We start from the raw sequence: 18,396 nt of genomic DNA on the forward strand, positions 1-18,396 counted from the left end.
TGGAGAAGATTTTTGCAACGCATATGGCTGACAAAAGATAATATCCAGGATATGTGAATTCCTAAAATCAAATAATAATAAAGTAAAAACCTAATCAAAAAGTGGGCAAAGAATGTGAGCAGGCTCTTAACAGAAGACACCATCCAGTCAGCTCATAAACATGGAAAGATGTGTGGCCTCTCTAGTGATCAGGGAAATGAAAATTAGAGTAGTAAGAGGCTACTTCATACCAATCCAGTAGGCAGAGTTTAAAAATCTGATGATGTCAAGACTTGATGAGAATGTGCAGCAGTCTGAACTTGCTGTGGGTGGGAGTGACTGCATGCAGCCACTTTGGAGCCCGGTTGGCTGCATCAGGTGAAGTTCAAGGGTTACATGAGCTATGACCAGCAGGCCCCCTCGTGGCTAAATAATGCAGAGAAGCTTTCTCACATATGTGCAAAGACAGTGTCCATTGCTACATTATTCTTAGCAGAGAGAAATTGGTAGTCAACAGAAAAGGGATCAAATGTGGTATGTTCTTACAATGGAAAGCTGTACAACAGTGAATGTGAATGAAATAGAGTTACATGTGTCAAAACAAGATATATTCCCAAAAGGTGAAAAAAGCAAGTCACAGCGCAGGTCATCTGTATAAATTTTGAATATGTGCAGAATAGTACTGTATATTATCTGTGTATATATGTAGTTTATTAAAAATGTACATAGTAATAATGAAGTACCAACTTCAGGATAGTGTTACCCCTGTTGAAGATGGGATTGAGGTGGGAAGGGACATGAAAGGGGCTATGACCATTACCTTTCATGTTGTATTTCATTTTAAAAATCTGAATGAAATTCCTGTGTTGCAAAATACTAAGATCTGATCAAGCTCAGTAGAGGGTGCTTTGATGCTTGTATTATGTTCTCTTGATTTTATGTTTGAAATATTTCACACACATATGTACATACAGTGATGGTGGTGGTGGCAGGTTGCCTGGGAAAAAACAGGCCAGCTGCCTCTGTTCTCAAGAAGCCGTGGGAGACATTACCATGGTGAATTTATTATGGTCCAAGTCTTTACCCTTAGCTTTGCAAACCCAGAAACTTTTTTTTTGCTTGTTTATTTTTTCCCCCTTCTTTGCTTTGTTTTATTTTCAGCAAATCAAAGCTAGATTTGTCCCTCAGGGACACACTGAAACTACATTCACAAAGTGAGTGAATCCAGAATGCCAACTTAGTAATTTGTAAGGAGAAGTACTGAAGACAGCAATGAGAACCTTGAAATACCATGGCCTTAATGATCCCGCAGTTATTGATCCTTGATAATCCTCAGTTATTACATGGGAAGCTGAGATGTGGCTTGAAGGCCTGCTATGGATGTGTAATAAGAAGTTGCTGCTGGGGCAGGTCCCATGACGTAGTAGTGGTTTGATTTGGCACGCTCCACTTTGGTGGCCCAGGTTCTCGGGTTTGGATCCTAGGCATGGACCTACACCACTCATCAGCCATGCTGTGGCGGCGTCCCACATACAAAGTAGAGGAAAACTGGCTCAGATGTTAGCTCAGGGCTAATCTTCCTTAGCGAAAAAAAAAAAGAAGTCGCTGCTGCAGAGACCAATGTTCAGGGTCCCCATTGCCAGCAGGTTTCCTCCTACATGAGACTGCACATCATAATCCCATCATGGTCTGGTGTTGAATGCTCAGGTAACAGGGTCTATACATCCCTCTCTAGGGACTCTGCTGGAAGTGCCCTGCTGGCGTCAGAGAGGGCCTGAGAACTTCCAATTGCTGGGTAGCGGGGAAAATGCCTATGTAGGCTCTACGTTGTTTTCAGCTGTCCTTTTTTATCTTTCAAACGTTGGCACCTGAGCTAGCATCTGTTGCCAATCTCGTTTTCTTCTTCTTCTTCTTCTCCCCAAAGCCCCCCAGTACGTACAACAAATATAGTTGTATATATTCTAGTTGTGGGTCCTTCTGGTTATGCTATGTGGGACGCCGCCTCAGCATGGTGTGATGAGTGGTGCCATGTCCATGCCCAGGACCCGAACCGGCGAAACCCTGGGCCACCAAGGCAGAGCATGCAAACTTAAGCATTCAGCCATGGGGCCAGCCCCCTTTTTTATCTTTTAAAATGGGTATATTTCCCATCTCTTCCGTAATAGAAATCTGTCTTTGTGTTAACAGTAAATAGTGCTTAATTGCTAATCAATTAACTTGCTTAGTATTTTCCTTACAAAATCTCAGTTAAATGGGCATTTCAGGGAGATGGAACAGTATTTACCCAGTGTTTCTTCATTCTTGTGACTCTCCGTTTGGTGGTCATGGCCATCTCACAGTAAGTGTGGTCTTGTCCTGGACCTTGTAGGGGTTCTGGAATGCTCTCAACTGAAGAGGCTTCTTCCCCTCCCCTCCCCTTCCCTTCCCTTGAGCTCTTCTTGCAGGCCCAGGAACCCTTCTCCCTCCGAGTGACCACCCAGTTCTCCACTCAGTCTGTCGTGTGTGCATTTGGAAGTATGTCTCGGGCCCTGCTCTGGCCTCACCTCCAAATTACTAGAGAAAGCTCCACTCTAACCTCCATGGCTGATGACAGTCACCGTTGACACACAGCTGCAAATGTGTATTATAACCTGTGTTAGAATTACGGGGAACTTTCCAGTGTTCAAAGTCCTTTTTCATATGTTTTTATTTGATTTTCCCAATATCCTTTCAAGATTATAAGGGCCATTTTCACAGATAAGGAGTGATGAGGTACCTCAGATGACATAGTAACCAAGGTTACCACAGGCCCTTTGCAAAAATACTAGGCCAGCTGGGGTAAGGGTAGGGAATGGCATGTTGGAGGGTGGAGTAGAAAACATATTCCATATTCCTCTTCATGCCATGGAACAGCCTTCTGCGTTATTAAACAGAACCCCTAGCTTCCCCATCTGAAGATGTGCCTTTGCTTATTTCATCAACGTCTTGATCAACCCTAAGCATAGTATCTGCATCAGAGACAAGTCTGCCCCAGAGGCAGATTCAATCTTCACTCTGAAGGGCTTGTTGCTGTTGACATCAGCCAGTTTTTCCATTTCTAGCCAATCAAGAGTTCAGATATTGATAGCCATCTAGCCTCAGAGAAATTTAAAACTAAATTAAGGACTTTTAAAAAATCTTTATGTGTCCAATTTTTAAAGGCTCTGTTTCACTAGACAGGAAGTACCAGAATGACCACTGCAGTACCAGGCCCTTGGAAGCTCCAGGAAACTTGAACCCATGGCTTCTGACCCAAAGCCCCGTCTTCTCCTCAGCATCATGCGCTTCCAGCTTGCATCATCTGGAAGGGAGAAGAGAATGAACTGCATACTCTCCCTGCTGCTGACTTCAAATAAACCACAGAGCTACTCAAGTCCCAAGAAAGCTCAAGTACGAAAGTGCCCTGGCAGCCCCCTGCCCTGATGAGTTTCTATATCGGGTGTTTTTTCACCAGCTCTGGAGTAGTGATAAGGGCTTGGCAGGGATGTGGTTCTTCACATGCGAGATTTATTCTGTTTCTTATTAAAGAAATTCTTCAATTCCCCGCTCTCTTCTTGGCGCAGTGTGAGGGCTTATGATCTGAATTCATACACATACACACACACTCACACACTCACTCTTAACTCATGGGTGTAAGATGTTTCTCAGTTTTTACTTGTTATCCCTCTTTGCCTTAAACATAGGTGTTACCTCTTAAATTTCCTGATTCCAATTCCTAGCAAAATTTGGTGCCTTATGAATGTGTAGAGTAATTTTAATAAAATGTGAGTACAGCACCCCTGTGTGTTCTGAAAAACGTTTCCAGAGCCCCTTGAGACTTCTAAACGCTGGTGGAAGACAAGGCTTCCTGCAGAGAAAAGGAAAATGAGAGAACAGGATATGATTGGATCAGTTAAGTTTACTATGATTTGAGCATGAAAAATGCTTTCTTCTTTCTGTTTTACTTCTCACGTGGCTACACAAACCTGTGCTCCGTGAGTCACTGGGCGCAGTCGGCTGGCTCGGCACTCCCCACTGTGTGGAGTGGGACCTGATTGGGGGGCTAGCCCTCCAGAAGGGACTTCTTATTTCATTAGCATTACAGATAGAGTTCTTGGGAATGACATTCTTTGGTAATTTGTTTACAGTTGAACCTTCCTTGCAGATTCCTACTTCCTTAATCTAACAATTGGCTAATTCTCGAAATTGAAAAAAAAACCCGCCTAGGCTATCAGTCTGCTTGTCATTGAGGACTTTGCCTTCAAGAGCTGGAATGAGTACCGTGTTAATTCCAGAATGCATTTTTTTTCCCCAACAGCAATGACTGGTATATCATGCAGTTTTCTCATGATTAATTAAAATCAAGCTATCCATGTAACTAAAATAAACAAAAGAAGCCCATCTTGTGATTGTGACTTAATTGCTTTTTAATAGCACTGATTTTTTTTGCCCATTTTCAAAATTTGCTTCTCTGAAGTAGTTTTCCCAGTCATGAGGGAAAATTAGTCTGTTGACCCTTTTCCTTGGAGGCACTCCCATTCCTGTGGAATTGTTTGTCATTGTCCAGCAGCTGCTTGAGCGTCCACTTGTCCTTAACTGCTTAAATGCTTTTAGCCATGGCTGAGCTCCAAAGATTTCTTTTTTTAATCTTCTTTACCCACTGATTTCCCATTTAAGACAGATGCCTTTAATTATGCGAGCAGATCATCCACAGCTTTGGTACACTACGTTAAGTGCTGCAGAGTAAAGCAAGTTTTTAAAAGGTATTGGCTCCGTGGAAAGTGTGTCCATGCCAATAGCAGCGTGTTTAACCACGTGATTGCGGGGATGCTCTACAGGTAATGAGTGCTGGCATGGAGGGACCTTGTTGTGGGGCCACTGACAGGTCCCTACCCGGCTACAGGCAAGACTTTTCCACCCTCTTGACCTTTGGTATTAAACGTGACTGATCTGGTCCAGAACTGTTTCCCTAGGGCCAAAGATGCTTTATCTGCCTGCCCCAGCCTTTTGTCCAAGTTAGTATCAGTAGTATCTCCAGTTTAGTAACTCTGAATGCACTCAAACCACAATTTGACTGTTTCTGCAGTCTGCACAAGCCCATGTGGTGTTCTCTCCGAGTTCTCTGGGAACGTCACCTCTTTGCTGGCATGTTCTCCAAGTCCAGGGAGCCTGCCTTAAAGGCTCCTGGATGATGGGTTCTGCTGAGCCTGATCTGCCCTTTCCTGGCCCTTTCTGTCTCTAGTGGCTCATACTGCAGCATCTTCAAGGCACAGGTATCAGTCCTGGCTTTTAAAAAGAGCAATTCACCACCCTTGCAGTCTTGTGTCTGTCTATAGAGACCACACTTGAGAAGTGCCTTATTGTGATCAGCCTGTGGTTTGTAGGCTGGGTCCCTGAATCGGCCTTATTCAGAGGCAGTCCGAGGGTTCTTTCAATACTGCTTAAAGTGAAAGGAGAGAGCCGACAGGCTCAGGTTCCCGTTGCTGCATCCCTCACCCCGCACTAGCCTGCACCACTGTCACCTGTGTCATTCGGAGACAGCCAGGCAGGGTGAGGGACATGAATGCCTCTGTCCAGGGTAAGGGAGAGCAGTCAGTGGGGTAGTGCCAGGTTCCAAATAAGCTTTGTGAAGAGTTGCAGAAGTTCCACGTGCTTGCTATAGGCAAAGCAGAAAATGAGAAAAGAGCAGCAACACACAGTTGGTTCCACCCCTCAGAAATAACTACTGTGGTTTGTGAAAAGCACATCTATAGAGGTGTATCTGCATGTGAGAATAAATGGGATTTCACTGTTTGAAAACACACTTTTTTTCCAACATGTTAGGAAGATGTTCTCAATATGTTACTTTTTGCTGGAATCTTTCGTCTTTTAAAACGTAATTCTGTTTGTCCTTTTCTGTTTCCTTAAGTCCCATTGTCACTTTATGTCAGAATAGGCCAGCACCTTCTGCAGATAACAGGTTCATCTAGAGTGTCCATCCTGACAGGACAGTCTGTGCTCTCAAGGGGCCTTGCCATGGCTGATCTGGGTTCATTGTTCAGAAGACGATCTTTCTTTCTTCAGGTGTCAGCGGAAGCAGTGGCGGGTGGATCTGCCAGCTACCAGCGTGGTGATCACGTTTCACAATGAAGCCAGGTCAGCCCTGCTGAGGACAGTGGTCAGGTGAGGCCAAGAGATGCCACCTATTGCAGCTTATGGGAGACATTCCCTGGCAGGGATGCTGCATGTGGGCCGTGTTACCACTGCAGCCAGGCGGGGGCTGTCTTTGGGGTTACAGACAGGTCACCTGACTGTGCAGCACAAGGAATGGCTGATGGATCCACCAGCTAAGAATTGGGGCCAAAATAGGAGAATTCTCCACAGCAGGTGGTACCCCTAAGAGGCCTACAATCTTTATCTTTCTTTTCTTTTCTCAGTGTGCTTAAGAAAAGCCCACCCCACCTCATAAAAGAAATCATCTTGGTGGATGACTACAGCAATGACCGTAAGTACTGGGACTGATTTCTCCTGGTATCTGGCCTTTCTCCTGGGCTCCAACCTTCCTGTAATGTAGGTGCTAATGAGTTTCATGAACAGGCCAGAAATCAGGGCCACAGAGAGAAGATGCCCCAAGGAGATCATCAGCCCATAGATGATGCATAATCACCATGCTTGAATACAATGCCCTTCGTAACTTGAGCTTCAAAACGCTCTGCTGTTTTTTTTTCCCAGCCGAGGACGGGGCTCTCTTGGGGAAAATTGAGAAAGTGCGGGTTCTCAGAAATGATCGACGAGAAGGTAAGACTCTTTCTTTAATTCAGTACCAAGACAGTTAAATTCTGAGTTTTCTTGAGCCCAGTAATAACTTAAAGAAATGTTTCAGCTAAAAAAACAATTACCTGTCTAGTTTTTTTGTCTGTCTCCCTCTACCAGAGCCTCTTGGGAGCCTCTCTCCGCAGAGCATGGGAAGGACTTTCAAAGCTTAACTAATTGAAACTATTTATATACGAGGGCAAGAGTTCAAATTACATTTTTATTTATGTATTTAGAAAATTGGCTTCTCTTTCTCTTTCAAAACCTAGGAAGTCTTATCAGTCCCTTGAGTACTAAGATTTAGCAGTAAGAATTTTAATGACTCTATGTTCCAGGCATCTGATAAAATAACCAGGATTCAAGTTTGACAATCTGCTGAAGGTGAACCATCCCAAAACAGAGAGAGAGCACTGCAGTTGCGTGCTTAGGGGATTTTGCAAATGCCAGCCTCAGAACCTGCTGTTAGTCCTGTCTGCCAGAGCTGGCCTCATCGAGGCTACTTTATTGGCAGTTATAAGAGAGACTCTAGAGGGGGAGAGTATTACTTTGAAGTGTCTGGAAAGGAAGCTAAAATCATAATGGCAAATTAACCTCCACTGCATCAGTGCCATTAGGGAGCTTGGTGACAGATTCTAGTTTCCTCTATAGTCCGGAGAAATCTTTCCATATAGGAAAATTGTAGAGCTTTAAAACATGTGCCATTTTTACTATTTGAGGATGTCTCTATTGATCCTGGAGTGGTAGCTGTAGTCTTTGATCAATGTATATACTCTTTCTTCTGGTTCCCTATGCAGTCCACCTGGAGTTAAGGAAGACAATTTTTCTTAGCAAGAATCTGATCAGTGGGTCAAACAATTGAACCTGTTAGGGCAATGTCATCAGCATCACATCTTAACCAACTAAGATCATCAATCCAGGTGTTCAAGATACATAAACGATGGAATCAGCCTTGCCTCTAAGCAAGCTCTGTTTGCTGGACTCAGATCTGTCTCACAGGCTTAGAATAAACCAAAATCTCGAGATCAAACCAAAATATTGCGTTATATTTGCCCCTAAACAAACTACATAATAACTTTTTAAATTTAAACCCAAAGTGTCTTCTGGCACAAGAAAAGAAGAAGAGGAGGAGGAGGAGGGAAAAAAAGAAATTATTTTTCACGTTGACATTTTGTAACTGAGGAGTCACTTGCTAGCCTTATCAGAGAGTGCCTTTAACCTGCTTAGAAAGCAAAACATGCTTCTAAATATGAACTTTCCATTTGCTTTAAGTGAGGATGTTCATTTGGGTGAGAACCCGTATTTGGGAAGGGATGAGGAGGGGAAGTTGTGGAAAGCCAGATGATGGTAGGCTTGTATGAAACAAGTGAAGCATGTGGTAGTTGAATGAGAAAATTCACACACAGAGGAACATATGTACTGGTGTATGTATGTGTATATTTAAACACATACACAAGTGCTTTTAATGATGCCACTAGATGACAGATATCAGTTGCATAAAATACCACAATCATGAAGGAGCAGTGTTAGGTTCATTTAGTGCTGAGATTTTATTGTGCCTATGAATCTTATTCTAGCTGTTTATTAGGATCAGCTGGGGAGCTTAAAAGATCACCATGCCTTGACCTTGCCCACAATTGAATAAAAATTTCTGGATTTCTAGGTGTGGGGCCTGGGCATCTGCATTTTTTTAAGATGCTTAGATAATTCTGATGTACTTTGGATGTTGAAAACCTAGTTCTGGGGCCGGCCCAGTGGCGCAGCAGTTAAGTTCACATGTTCCACTTCTTTGGCCTGGGGTTCGCTGGTTTGGATCCCGGGTGTGGACATGGCATCGCTTGGCATGCCATGCTGTGGTAGGCATCCCACATATAAAGTGGAGGAAGATGGGCATGGATGTTAGCTTAGGGCCAGTCTTCCTCAGCAAAAAGAGGAGGATTGGCAGCAATTAGCTCAGGGCTAATCTTCCTCCAAAAAAAGAAAGAAAGAAAGAAAGAAAACCTAGTCCTTCTCTCTCTTTTTACAGATGGAGATATTAAAGTCTAGAGAGGTTAAGTGACTTTGTCAAGGTCATGCAGCTATTTAATGACAGTAGTAGGGCCAGAACCATGTTGATAATCCAAGTTCTGTCTTTGTCCCACGTGCTTGTGTTCCTCTGTTTCAGTGTCCGCCTGCTTTTGGATTAACTGATTTTTTCCCCGGTTTTATTGAGATACAGTTGACATATAACATTGTATTTGTTTAAGGTGTACAGCATAATGATTTGATATATGTATATATTGTGAAATGATGACCACAATAAATTTACTTAATATCCATCACCTCACATAATTACAAATTTTTTTCTTGTGATGAGAACTTTTAAAAAAGATCTACTCTCTCGACAACTTTCAAGTATACAATACGGTGTTATTAACTATAGTCACCAGGCTGTACAGTACATCCCTAGGACTTCTTTATTGTATAAGTGAAAGTTTGTACCTTTTGACCCCCTTCACCCATTGCCCCCACCCCCCAAACCCCCACCTCCAGCAACCACTGATCTGTTCTGTTTTTATGAGTTCAGCTTTCTTAGATTCCACATATAAGTGAGATTATACAGTATTCATCTTTCTCTGTCTGACTTGTTTCACTTAGCATAATACCCTCAAGGTCCATCACATTTTTGCAAATGGCAGAATTTGTTTCTTTTTTTGTGACTAAATAATATCCCTCTGTGTGTGTGTGTATCAATCACATTTTCTTTATCCTTTCATCCATCAGACACTTAGGTTGTTTTCATGTCGTGGCTACTTACTGTAAATAATTCTGCAACAAACTTGGAGATGCAGTATCTCTTTGAGACAGTGATTTTGTTCCTTCGGATGGATGCCCAGAAGTGAGATTGCTGAATTATATGGTAGTTCTATTTTTAATATTTTGAGGGACCTCCATGCTGTTTTCCATAGTGGTCGCACCAATTTATCTTCCCATGTTCACAGTGTACAAGGATTCCCTTTTCTCTACATCCTCACCAACACTTATCTCTTGTCTTTTTGGGTGACAGCCATTCTAACAGGTGTGAGGTGATATCTCATTGTGGTTTTGATTTGTATTTCCCTGATGGTTAGTGATGTTGGGCACCTTTTCATGTATCTGTTGGCCATCTGTATGTCTTCTTTGGAAAGATGTCTATTCAATTCCTCTACCCGTTTTTTAATAGTTTTTTGGTTTTTGTTGGGGTTTTTTTTTTTTTTTTTGCATTGAGTTGTAGGAGTGCTTTATATGTCTTGACTATTAATCCCTTATCAATTACATGATTTGCAAATCTTTTCTCCCATTCAGTACGTGGCCTTTTCATTTTGTGGATGCTTTCTCTCGCTGTGTGGAGCTTTTTAGTTTGATGTAGTCCAATTTGTTTATTTTTGCTTTTGTTGCCTTTCTGTTGGTGTCAAATCCAAAAGATTGTTCCCGAGGCCTATGTCAAGGAGCTAACCCAAGGAGCTATGTTTTCTTACCGGATTTTTATGGCTTCAGGTCTTACATTCAAGTCTTTCATCCATTTTTGGTTGATTTTTGTACATTGTGTAAGACAGGGGTCCAGTTTCATTCTTTGGCATGCATGTGGCTGTCGAGTTTTCCCAACACCATTGATTAAAGGACTGTCCTTTCCCCACTGTAGATTCCTGGCTCCTTTTCCATAAATTAATTGACCATATATGTGTGGGTTTATTCCTGGGCTCTCAATTCTGTTCCATTGATCTTTGTGTCTGTTTTTATGCCAGTACCATACTATTTTGATTGCTGTAGCTTTTAATATAGTTGGAAATGATTTTTTTTTAGTATCCATTTTAATTCTTGTAGCTTTTTAGCTTTACATTTGTTCTTAGTGGTGGTTCTGAGGATTCCAACATGCATCTTTAACTTACAACAGACTGCTGAGAGTCAGTGTCCTACCACTTTACGTAAAATGTAAGAATCTCGCAGCACTTTAATTCCGTTTCTATTTCATGTCCTATGTCCTATTATTGTCCTATGTTTTCTTCCACGTTTTAAACCCCACAGTGCATGTTAAAATGTTTGCTTTAAATAATTAGTTATCTTTTAAAGAAATTAAGAGAAGAATATATATATAGAAACTGTTAGATTTATCCTCATTTTCATTTCAAGTATCTCCATTTCTTTCCACATATTCCATCTAGTGTCATTTTTCTTCAGCCCAAAGAACTTCCTTTAGAACTCTCTTTCTCTTGTAGGCAACAAAATCTCTCAGCTTTCGTTTGTCCGAAAGGTCTTTCTCCTTTATTATTGAAGAATATTTTCTCTGAATAGAATTCTGAGTTGACCATTAGTTTTTATTTGAGCCCTTTAGAAATGTCATTCCAATGTCTTATGGCCTCTAATTTCTGTTTAGAATGTAGTTGTTATCTGCTTTGTTGTTCCCCTGTATCTTAGGTGTTGTTTCTTCTGGCTGCTTTCCAAAATGTCTCTTTATCTTTGGTTTTTAGCAGTTTAATTTAATGTGCCTAGTTTTCTTTGTATTTATCCTGTTTGAGGTTTGCTGATCCCTTTGAATATGTAATATATCCCTTTGTTTTTCTACCAAATTTGGGAAATTATTGGACTTTTATTTCTTGATGTATTTTTTTCTGCTTCATTCTTGGACTACAGTTGCACATATATATTGTCCCATAGGTCAATTAGACTATTTTTTCTCTCTCAATATTTTTCTCTCTGCTCACCAGAAAGATAATTTCTATTAATCTGTCTTGAAGTTCACTGATCTTTCTGCCATCTACAATCTGCTCTTAAACCCAGTCAGTGAATTTTTCATTTTACATAGTTGCAGCTTTCAGTTCTGGAATATTCATTTGATTCTTTCTTATACTTTTCATTTCTCTCTGAGATTCCCCCATCTGTTCACTCATTACAACCATCATTTCCTTTAAGTTCTTGGACATAGTTATTATAGGTGCATTAAACTCTCATCTGTTAACTCCAACATCTGGGTCATCTCAGGGTGAGTATTCTATTGGCTTTTTTCTTCTTGGGTATGGATCACATTTTCCTATTTCTTCTCATGTTTAGTAATTATTTATTTTATAATGGACATTGTGAATGATATGTTGTAGAAATACTGGATTCTGTTATCCTTCTCTAAAGAGTGTTGATCTTTGTTATATTGGGCAGTTAGATTACTGGCTGATGACCTTGAACTTGCGTAGACTTGTTTTTGTACTTTGCTCGAATGAGTATATCTTGGGAGAATCCGTTATTTTTGAGACATAGTCTGTATTCCTAAGTGTGTTCCTTCTGGAGTTTCTGTAGAACTGGGTGTTTACCAAACCTTTCCAACTTGACAGGACTCAAGTTCCAAACTTTGTATCTCTGCAGTGGATACCAGCTGAAATCTCAGTTCTTTCTGCCTTCTAACTGCTTCTTTTCATGGACTCCTTGGGGTCTCCCCTGTGTCTGCAGATTCAGGAGTCAGCCACGGATTTAATGGGAGGTTATCGCCAGATTTTGGACTTATATCCTTTCCAGCATCTCTTGCAGTTCCCAGCCACTCTAGAAGCTCTGAATTCTGTCCTCTGACATCTCAGGCCAAAAAAGCTGCATTACAGTGGATTGGAGAGTAACCTCAGAGGAAGTGCTGTGTAAACGTGCATTTCATTCCATGTGATTTCCTTCTTTTAAGGGTTGAATCCCCTCTAGTTCCTTCCTGCTTTTGGCTACTCTCTAGCCCTTTCCACTGGTTGCTTTTTCTATTTAGCTCAGAGTTTATGATTGTTATTTGAGCAGGGCTTTGCCCAATACAAGCTACTTTGCAATAGTAGAACTAAAAATCTTTTGGCTTTTTCCCTACTGTAGCATGCAGCTCTGTGAGAATCACTGAAAACCCATTTTGACTACTGTGTAAAAAGAAACTTAAAACTCTTGTCCTCACAACTAGAAGGACCCACAACTAAGAATATACAACTATGTACCGGGGGGCTTTGAGGAGAAAAAGCAAAAAAAAAATCTAAAACTCTTGTCCTCACTGGTTATGAATAGTCACATCGTCTTCATATATAAAGACCAGCACACACAGCAAGAACAATCTATGATCACGTCATCTAGGGGTAAATATACTACTTATGGCAAGATTTCATGTGATAGTGAAAAATGTATATTATTAACAGATCACAAGTATATAAATTGTGTAATTTGACCAATAGGGTAACTAATTTTGTGTAAAAGCCAAACAACTGGACTTTGCCATTTAAGTTATTTGGTTTGTGATAAATCTTAGAAGACAAAGATATTTGCAACACTCTTACCATTAAATTATCGCCTTTAAAATTAGTATCATTAGCACTTAAAGTATGTAGGTGACGCCTTCTGTAGCCCAGTTAATTACAAAGCTCTGTTGCTGTGTCAGAGGAAAGTAATTTTAAAAGTTCCACATTTTGGTTGCTTGATAATGTAAAGGCCTTTCTTAGAAGACAGTAGTTCTCAGAAAGTTGTCTTCCTAGTCATCTAATTACCTTTAAAAAAAAAGTTCTGACAGAACTCTGTGTTGGTAACCAAAGGGCAGTACTGACCCTCCCACACAAGTCTGCCTCAAATCTGCCTGGCAGGAGGGCTGCCGAGCCTGAGGGGAGGTGTCATGCAGGCGCTGGGTGTGCCATTCCTGCATTTTTCTCTCGCATCTCTCCCCTCATGTGACTTGAACTCACTTCCACAGGCCTGATGCGCTCTCGAGTCCGGGGAGCCGATGCAGCCCAGGCCAAGGTCCTGACGTTCCTGGACAGTCACTGCGAGTGCAATGAGCACTGGCTGGAGCCCCTTCTGGAGAGGGTGGCTGAGGTGAGGCCGGGCCCATGTGTGGTTTTGTTTGATGCGGAAAAGGGGAGAAGTGCCTCTGGGGTGCTTATTCACTGTAGTAATCTATCGATAGGGAGAAACATCATCTCACGAGGAGGAGGTGCAGGTATGCTGGGGAAGCCCTGATTGGTTTAAGATGGCCCTTTTCTTAGGAGGATCTTCCCTTCTTGCCTGCAACTTTGCAACCAACTCTCTGAGCTCAAAGGGGCAAGGTGCTTAGGACACGTGCCTGCATCTAGCAAGTGTGACTTGTGTTTGCTACTCTCTGAGGGGTGCAGGTTAGCGCCTCCAGTTCTGCTGCTTGCTGTGAGGACCAGCTTGCAGGCACATGGGGGAGAGGGAGTGGCTGTGACCACACAGTGACTGGTTCAGGCCATCAGGTGGTCCATGGACACACTGTGTGCCTGTCTTCTAAAAGCATCATTGCTAGTATTTCTCTTGCCATTCTCTTGCCTTCTGCTTGTTTTATTGACTTTCTTTCCTCCCAACTAAGAAAGAGCTTTCTTGGGGCAATGAAGCAAACCTAATGAAAATCCTGAAGAAACAGAAAATGAACAGGTCATTCTTTTTACAGCAGAGCAAGGGTAGCCAATGGGCAGTGGGTCATGAAATACTAAATAACCCCAAGCTACTAGTACTTTCGATCACAACATTCACTACCACCAATGGAGTACCGCCCACATGCTAGACACTTTAAGCATTACCTTTAATCTGAGTGTTACGCTCATTTGACAGATGAGGAACCTGTCTGTCATCTGGGGTTCAGGGAACTTTAATAAATTATCCAAAAACCATACAAGTGGCAGAGCCAGGATTGCACAGCAGGGTTCCCTAAATCCCTGAGCCATCTTACACACATGCACACAGCAAGCTAAAAGAAGAACCCACCCTGGAACCCCACCCCACCCCCACTACCAGCTTCTCACTCTGCCCACTGTTTCCCGGAGACACAGAGGCAACATGAAAGCCACACCCAAGTCATCAGAGTGTATGAGGCCACTTGCTTCTGTAGTCGGACTGTGCAAATTATTTCAGATACCCCCTCCTGAATTAAGGATAGAAGAATTGAGAACAGTAATTTTCACTAATTCCGGTCCTATCAAAAGAAATCAAAGAAGTAGACTTAGAAGTAGACCAAATTGTGTTCTTTGACTCCCATATCCAGGTCCAGACTGAGCCAGGCGATGAGGATTTTATTCTCTTCTCTCAGCGCACCACCCTGGGTTTTCTCCCAGTGAATTTGCACCTGCGTGGTGTTGGAACTTTCTAATATTCTTAGTGTGTTCCTCTGATGAGTTTTGTTCTTAGCTCTGCTGATCCTGTTACTAGTTTCGTTGTCAAAGTCTTTGTTCTGGCTAACACAGTTTCTTTAAATGGCTCAGGAAAGCACTTACTCTTTGGTTGACTGTCGGCGTAGGGCAGTGTCACCAGCATCAACCATCCGAATTTAAAGAGGGCAGGGCAAGTTAAAAGGGCCTGTGTTCACAAACTCTTAACAAAACAATGATGGTGTGGCATAAAGAAATGAGAAAACTTTTTTTTTGTTTGGTAGAATCACAGGTAAGACAGACTTAGGATCTGGAATTCTCTGGTCAGTTTGGTTTACTTCTGCTGTAATAGCATTGATAGTCTCCACATCACACACACTTCATATGCCTGTAGAAATAGATTATTGCTTTTGTTGTGCAGGCATCTGAGCCAGGAGTCCCTCCCTGAGGTTTACTGTGGCTCACAAACTACTGATGTGTAAGTCCAGCTAAGCTTAGATTCTGTCAGAATGAAAGCTGCCCTGTAGTTGAAGTTTTGACATCTGGGGAAACAGAAGAGAACCCTGGGACAAGGGGTGCAGTCCTTGCCTTCAGCTAAGTGAACAAGTGCCCAACTGCCCCCCGCCCGTGGCGTCTCCTCAGGGAGCACTTCTCTCTGCATACGAGCTCTGCGCCTCCTCCCGCCAGAATAGGCCCTGCCGCTGGTGATGGCAGAAAGCAAGGCCTTCGGGTAGGGAGGGCTGGGATCTCCACGGCACTGGGGGGAGGTGGTGAGAAAAACAATTGGGCTTCACAGTAACTGCCTAGCACTAAAGCCTTCTTTTTGTAGGTGGGGTTCTTTGTTTTGGTTTTGATCCCTACTCTTTTCTTTATTTCTATCTTAGGACAGAACACGGGTTGTGTCGCCTATCATCGATGTCATTAACATGGACAACTTTCAGTACGTGGGGGCATCCGCTGACTTAAAAGGCGGTAGGTTCTGTTCCTGGTCACCCTGCCTTGCTCTTCCTGTCTACACAGTGTTTGAGCGCTGCTCTCTCTTGGTGTCACCAGTGACAATAACAGCAGTATTCACACTCCCAGTGCGTGTGCTCCAAGCAAAGAATGTCTGTGTGCTCAACAAGTAGAATCTCGTGAAGAGAGAAAGATAGCCTTGCTTCCCTTAAAGAGCTTCCTGTGTGTCCTGTGCTTCTCTCATCTCTTTGACCTTCTATTGCTGTTGTTGCACGTGTGGCTCAGTACACAGTTTTGGTGTCATTTTTAATCAGAGAAGATTAAGTCTTCCCGACAAGGTGTCTGGGATAGGAGACTCCACAGCTGACAGGCAGAGTGTGAGGAGTGCCACAGAGCTTAGGTTTTGTGCAGGTGGAGTGGGGAGGCCGTCTTTCCCTCCTCCTCACACCAGCTCTCCTCGGATAGCCTGAGTCTCCTGGGAGGCAAATCCATCTACCTGGTCATACAGGTGGACACCTGGTCATCCCTGACTCCCACTCACCACCCAGGCTCACTAGTCACCAAGTCCTGCTGATATGACCCCTACTGTGGCTTGGTATTTGCCCCTCCTCCCCACCTCGACCACACACATCCTGCTTCACTTCCAGGCGACCTTGTGTCGGAGTGACCACACCTGTCTCCTGTTGGTCCTCACAGTCTCCGGGTGTGCTCTACTCTGCCCTCCACAGAGCCCCCAGAGTGGCTTGTCTAATGCTCTTTTTTTAAGATTTTATTTTTTCCTTTTTCTCCCCAAAGCCCCCCGGTACATAGTTGTGTATTCTTCGTTGTGGGAACTTCTAGTTGTGGCATGTGGGACGCTGCCTCAGCGTGGTCTGATGAGCAGTGCCATGTCCGCGCCCAGGATTCAAACTAACGAAACACTGGGCCGCCTGCTGCGGAGTGCGCGAACTTAACCACTCGGCCACGGGGCCAGCCCCTTGTCTAATACTCTTTTAATCTTCTTAAAAATTATCAAAGGCCCCGAAGAATTTTTGTTCACGTGGGCCATGTATATTAACATTTGCTGTATTTGAAATTAAAGCCGGGAAAGTGTTAAAACACAAGATGATTTAAGTACACACCCTATGGTCCATCACACTGCTGACATCCCATGTCCTGTAGCTTCCAGAAAACTCTACTGTGCACTTTTGAAAGAATGAGATTGAAAGAGGCATGTAAGATCTTAATGTAAATATGAAAGTAGTTTTGGAAGGGTCTGTGGACCCTAGGGCAGGGGTTCCTGGACCTCCTGGAGAACCGCTGGTCTCATGAAGGGCTTCACGCTGCCCGTGGATGCGCAGGAATGACACTAGCCCATTCTGAGGAGCTGGTCATGTTCCATCTGGCTCTACTGGTTGTCCCTGTGTCCCTGGGACTGTGTGTATGTGTGTAGAGGGTGACGTGTCTCCTCAGGGCTCTGCCACAGACCAATAGTCAGTGCTCCAAGCTCTGACACGCTGCTGGTTGGCAGCCTCACCCCTCAGAACTTGGCTGGGAGCCAAGAAAGCAGGAAAACTGCTGTAAGCAGCTAAAAGAGATGTCAGAGCCTTGTCCTCCTGTCTATCTAATTTGTTCACTTTTGATTCTTTATACCTGAGGTCAGTGAATTCTTCCAGGTGTCCAGCACCCCAGTTTCTTTATGTAAAACAAGGGGTTCTTCTTCCCACCTCCTAACATTTGAGCTGATTAGAAGAAGATGGACTATTACTGACAGACACACAGAAAGAGAATCGACTGACAGTCTAACTTAAAAAAAAAGAAGACAGTAACACTGTAAACTTGGGCGCAACCTCAGAAAACAGGGTGCTGGAAACGGTTAGTGAGACTCAGACCTTTGACAGTACCTGCCTCTTTCGGGCCATGTCACAGTGGGTGAGTTGTTTCACCTGTCCCCCTTGCAGAGATCTCTCTCTGAGAAATGGGGTGATAATTGTGCCAGCCACATAACGTCATGAAGGGATTAGAGTGGCTGGCATGAGGTCAGTGTTGTGACCAAGCAGCTCCCCCTTCCCAAGGCCTCAGAAAGAGGTCAGTCATGCTGGGAGGTCTGTACCTACATTGGGAAACGAAATTCAAGAAAGATTCATAGCAAACGGGGAGAAGGATTTGACAGATCCCTAGCTATCCAGAACGGGGGACAGTTCAGAGTGCCTTATTCCCCCAGGGAGTTGCAGGATCTGAGATTTAATGGGCTCTTTCTCCCACAGCAGCTGCTTGTGTCAGAGCAGGTGCAGGGACAGCAAAGGGCTCTGTGGTGGGGTCCAGGCTTCCTGCTGCGTCAGTCAGATTCTGTCTAAGAGCATTTTACAAAATCCCATGGGAAGAAAATATCAAGGATGACATTTTTAGCAGGTTCTTAAAATCTACTGTATCTTGTCTCTTGCGACCACATTAATAAAACAATAATGAACATTGAAAAAATGAGAGTAATGTTATAACAAGGTTGGTTGAGGCCTTTGCCTTCTCTGTTAGTAAAACAGCCAGGATGTTTGTCGTTTGTCTGGTTGGCACGGTTGTGTTTGAG

The 18,396-nt window shown here is 43.2% G+C and overlaps 1 protein-coding gene across 2 annotated transcripts in view; it reads left to right on the plus strand.

Annotated features, from left to right (window-relative positions):
* The window catches only part of GALNT2 (polypeptide N-acetylgalactosaminyltransferase 2), a 199,660-nt gene that overhangs the window by 151,771 nt on the left and 29,493 nt on the right, over positions 1–18,396 (plus strand). For both annotated transcript variants that reach the window (XM_046653229.1, XM_046653230.1), the window contains exons 4-8: positions 6,040–6,138; positions 6,393–6,460; positions 6,688–6,753; positions 13,472–13,593; positions 15,764–15,851. In XM_046653229.1, the coding sequence (XP_046509185.1) occupies positions 6,040–6,138; positions 6,393–6,460; positions 6,688–6,753; positions 13,472–13,593; positions 15,764–15,851 (443 nt within the window). The remainder of the gene's footprint in view (positions 1–6,039; positions 6,139–6,392; positions 6,461–6,687; positions 6,754–13,471; positions 13,594–15,763; positions 15,852–18,396) is intronic.

Source organism: Equus quagga, chromosome 2 (genome assembly GCF_021613505.1).
Source record: "Equus quagga isolate Etosha38 chromosome 2, UCLA_HA_Equagga_1.0, whole genome shotgun sequence".
Classification (NCBI taxonomy): domain Eukaryota; kingdom Metazoa; phylum Chordata; class Mammalia; order Perissodactyla; family Equidae; genus Equus; species Equus quagga.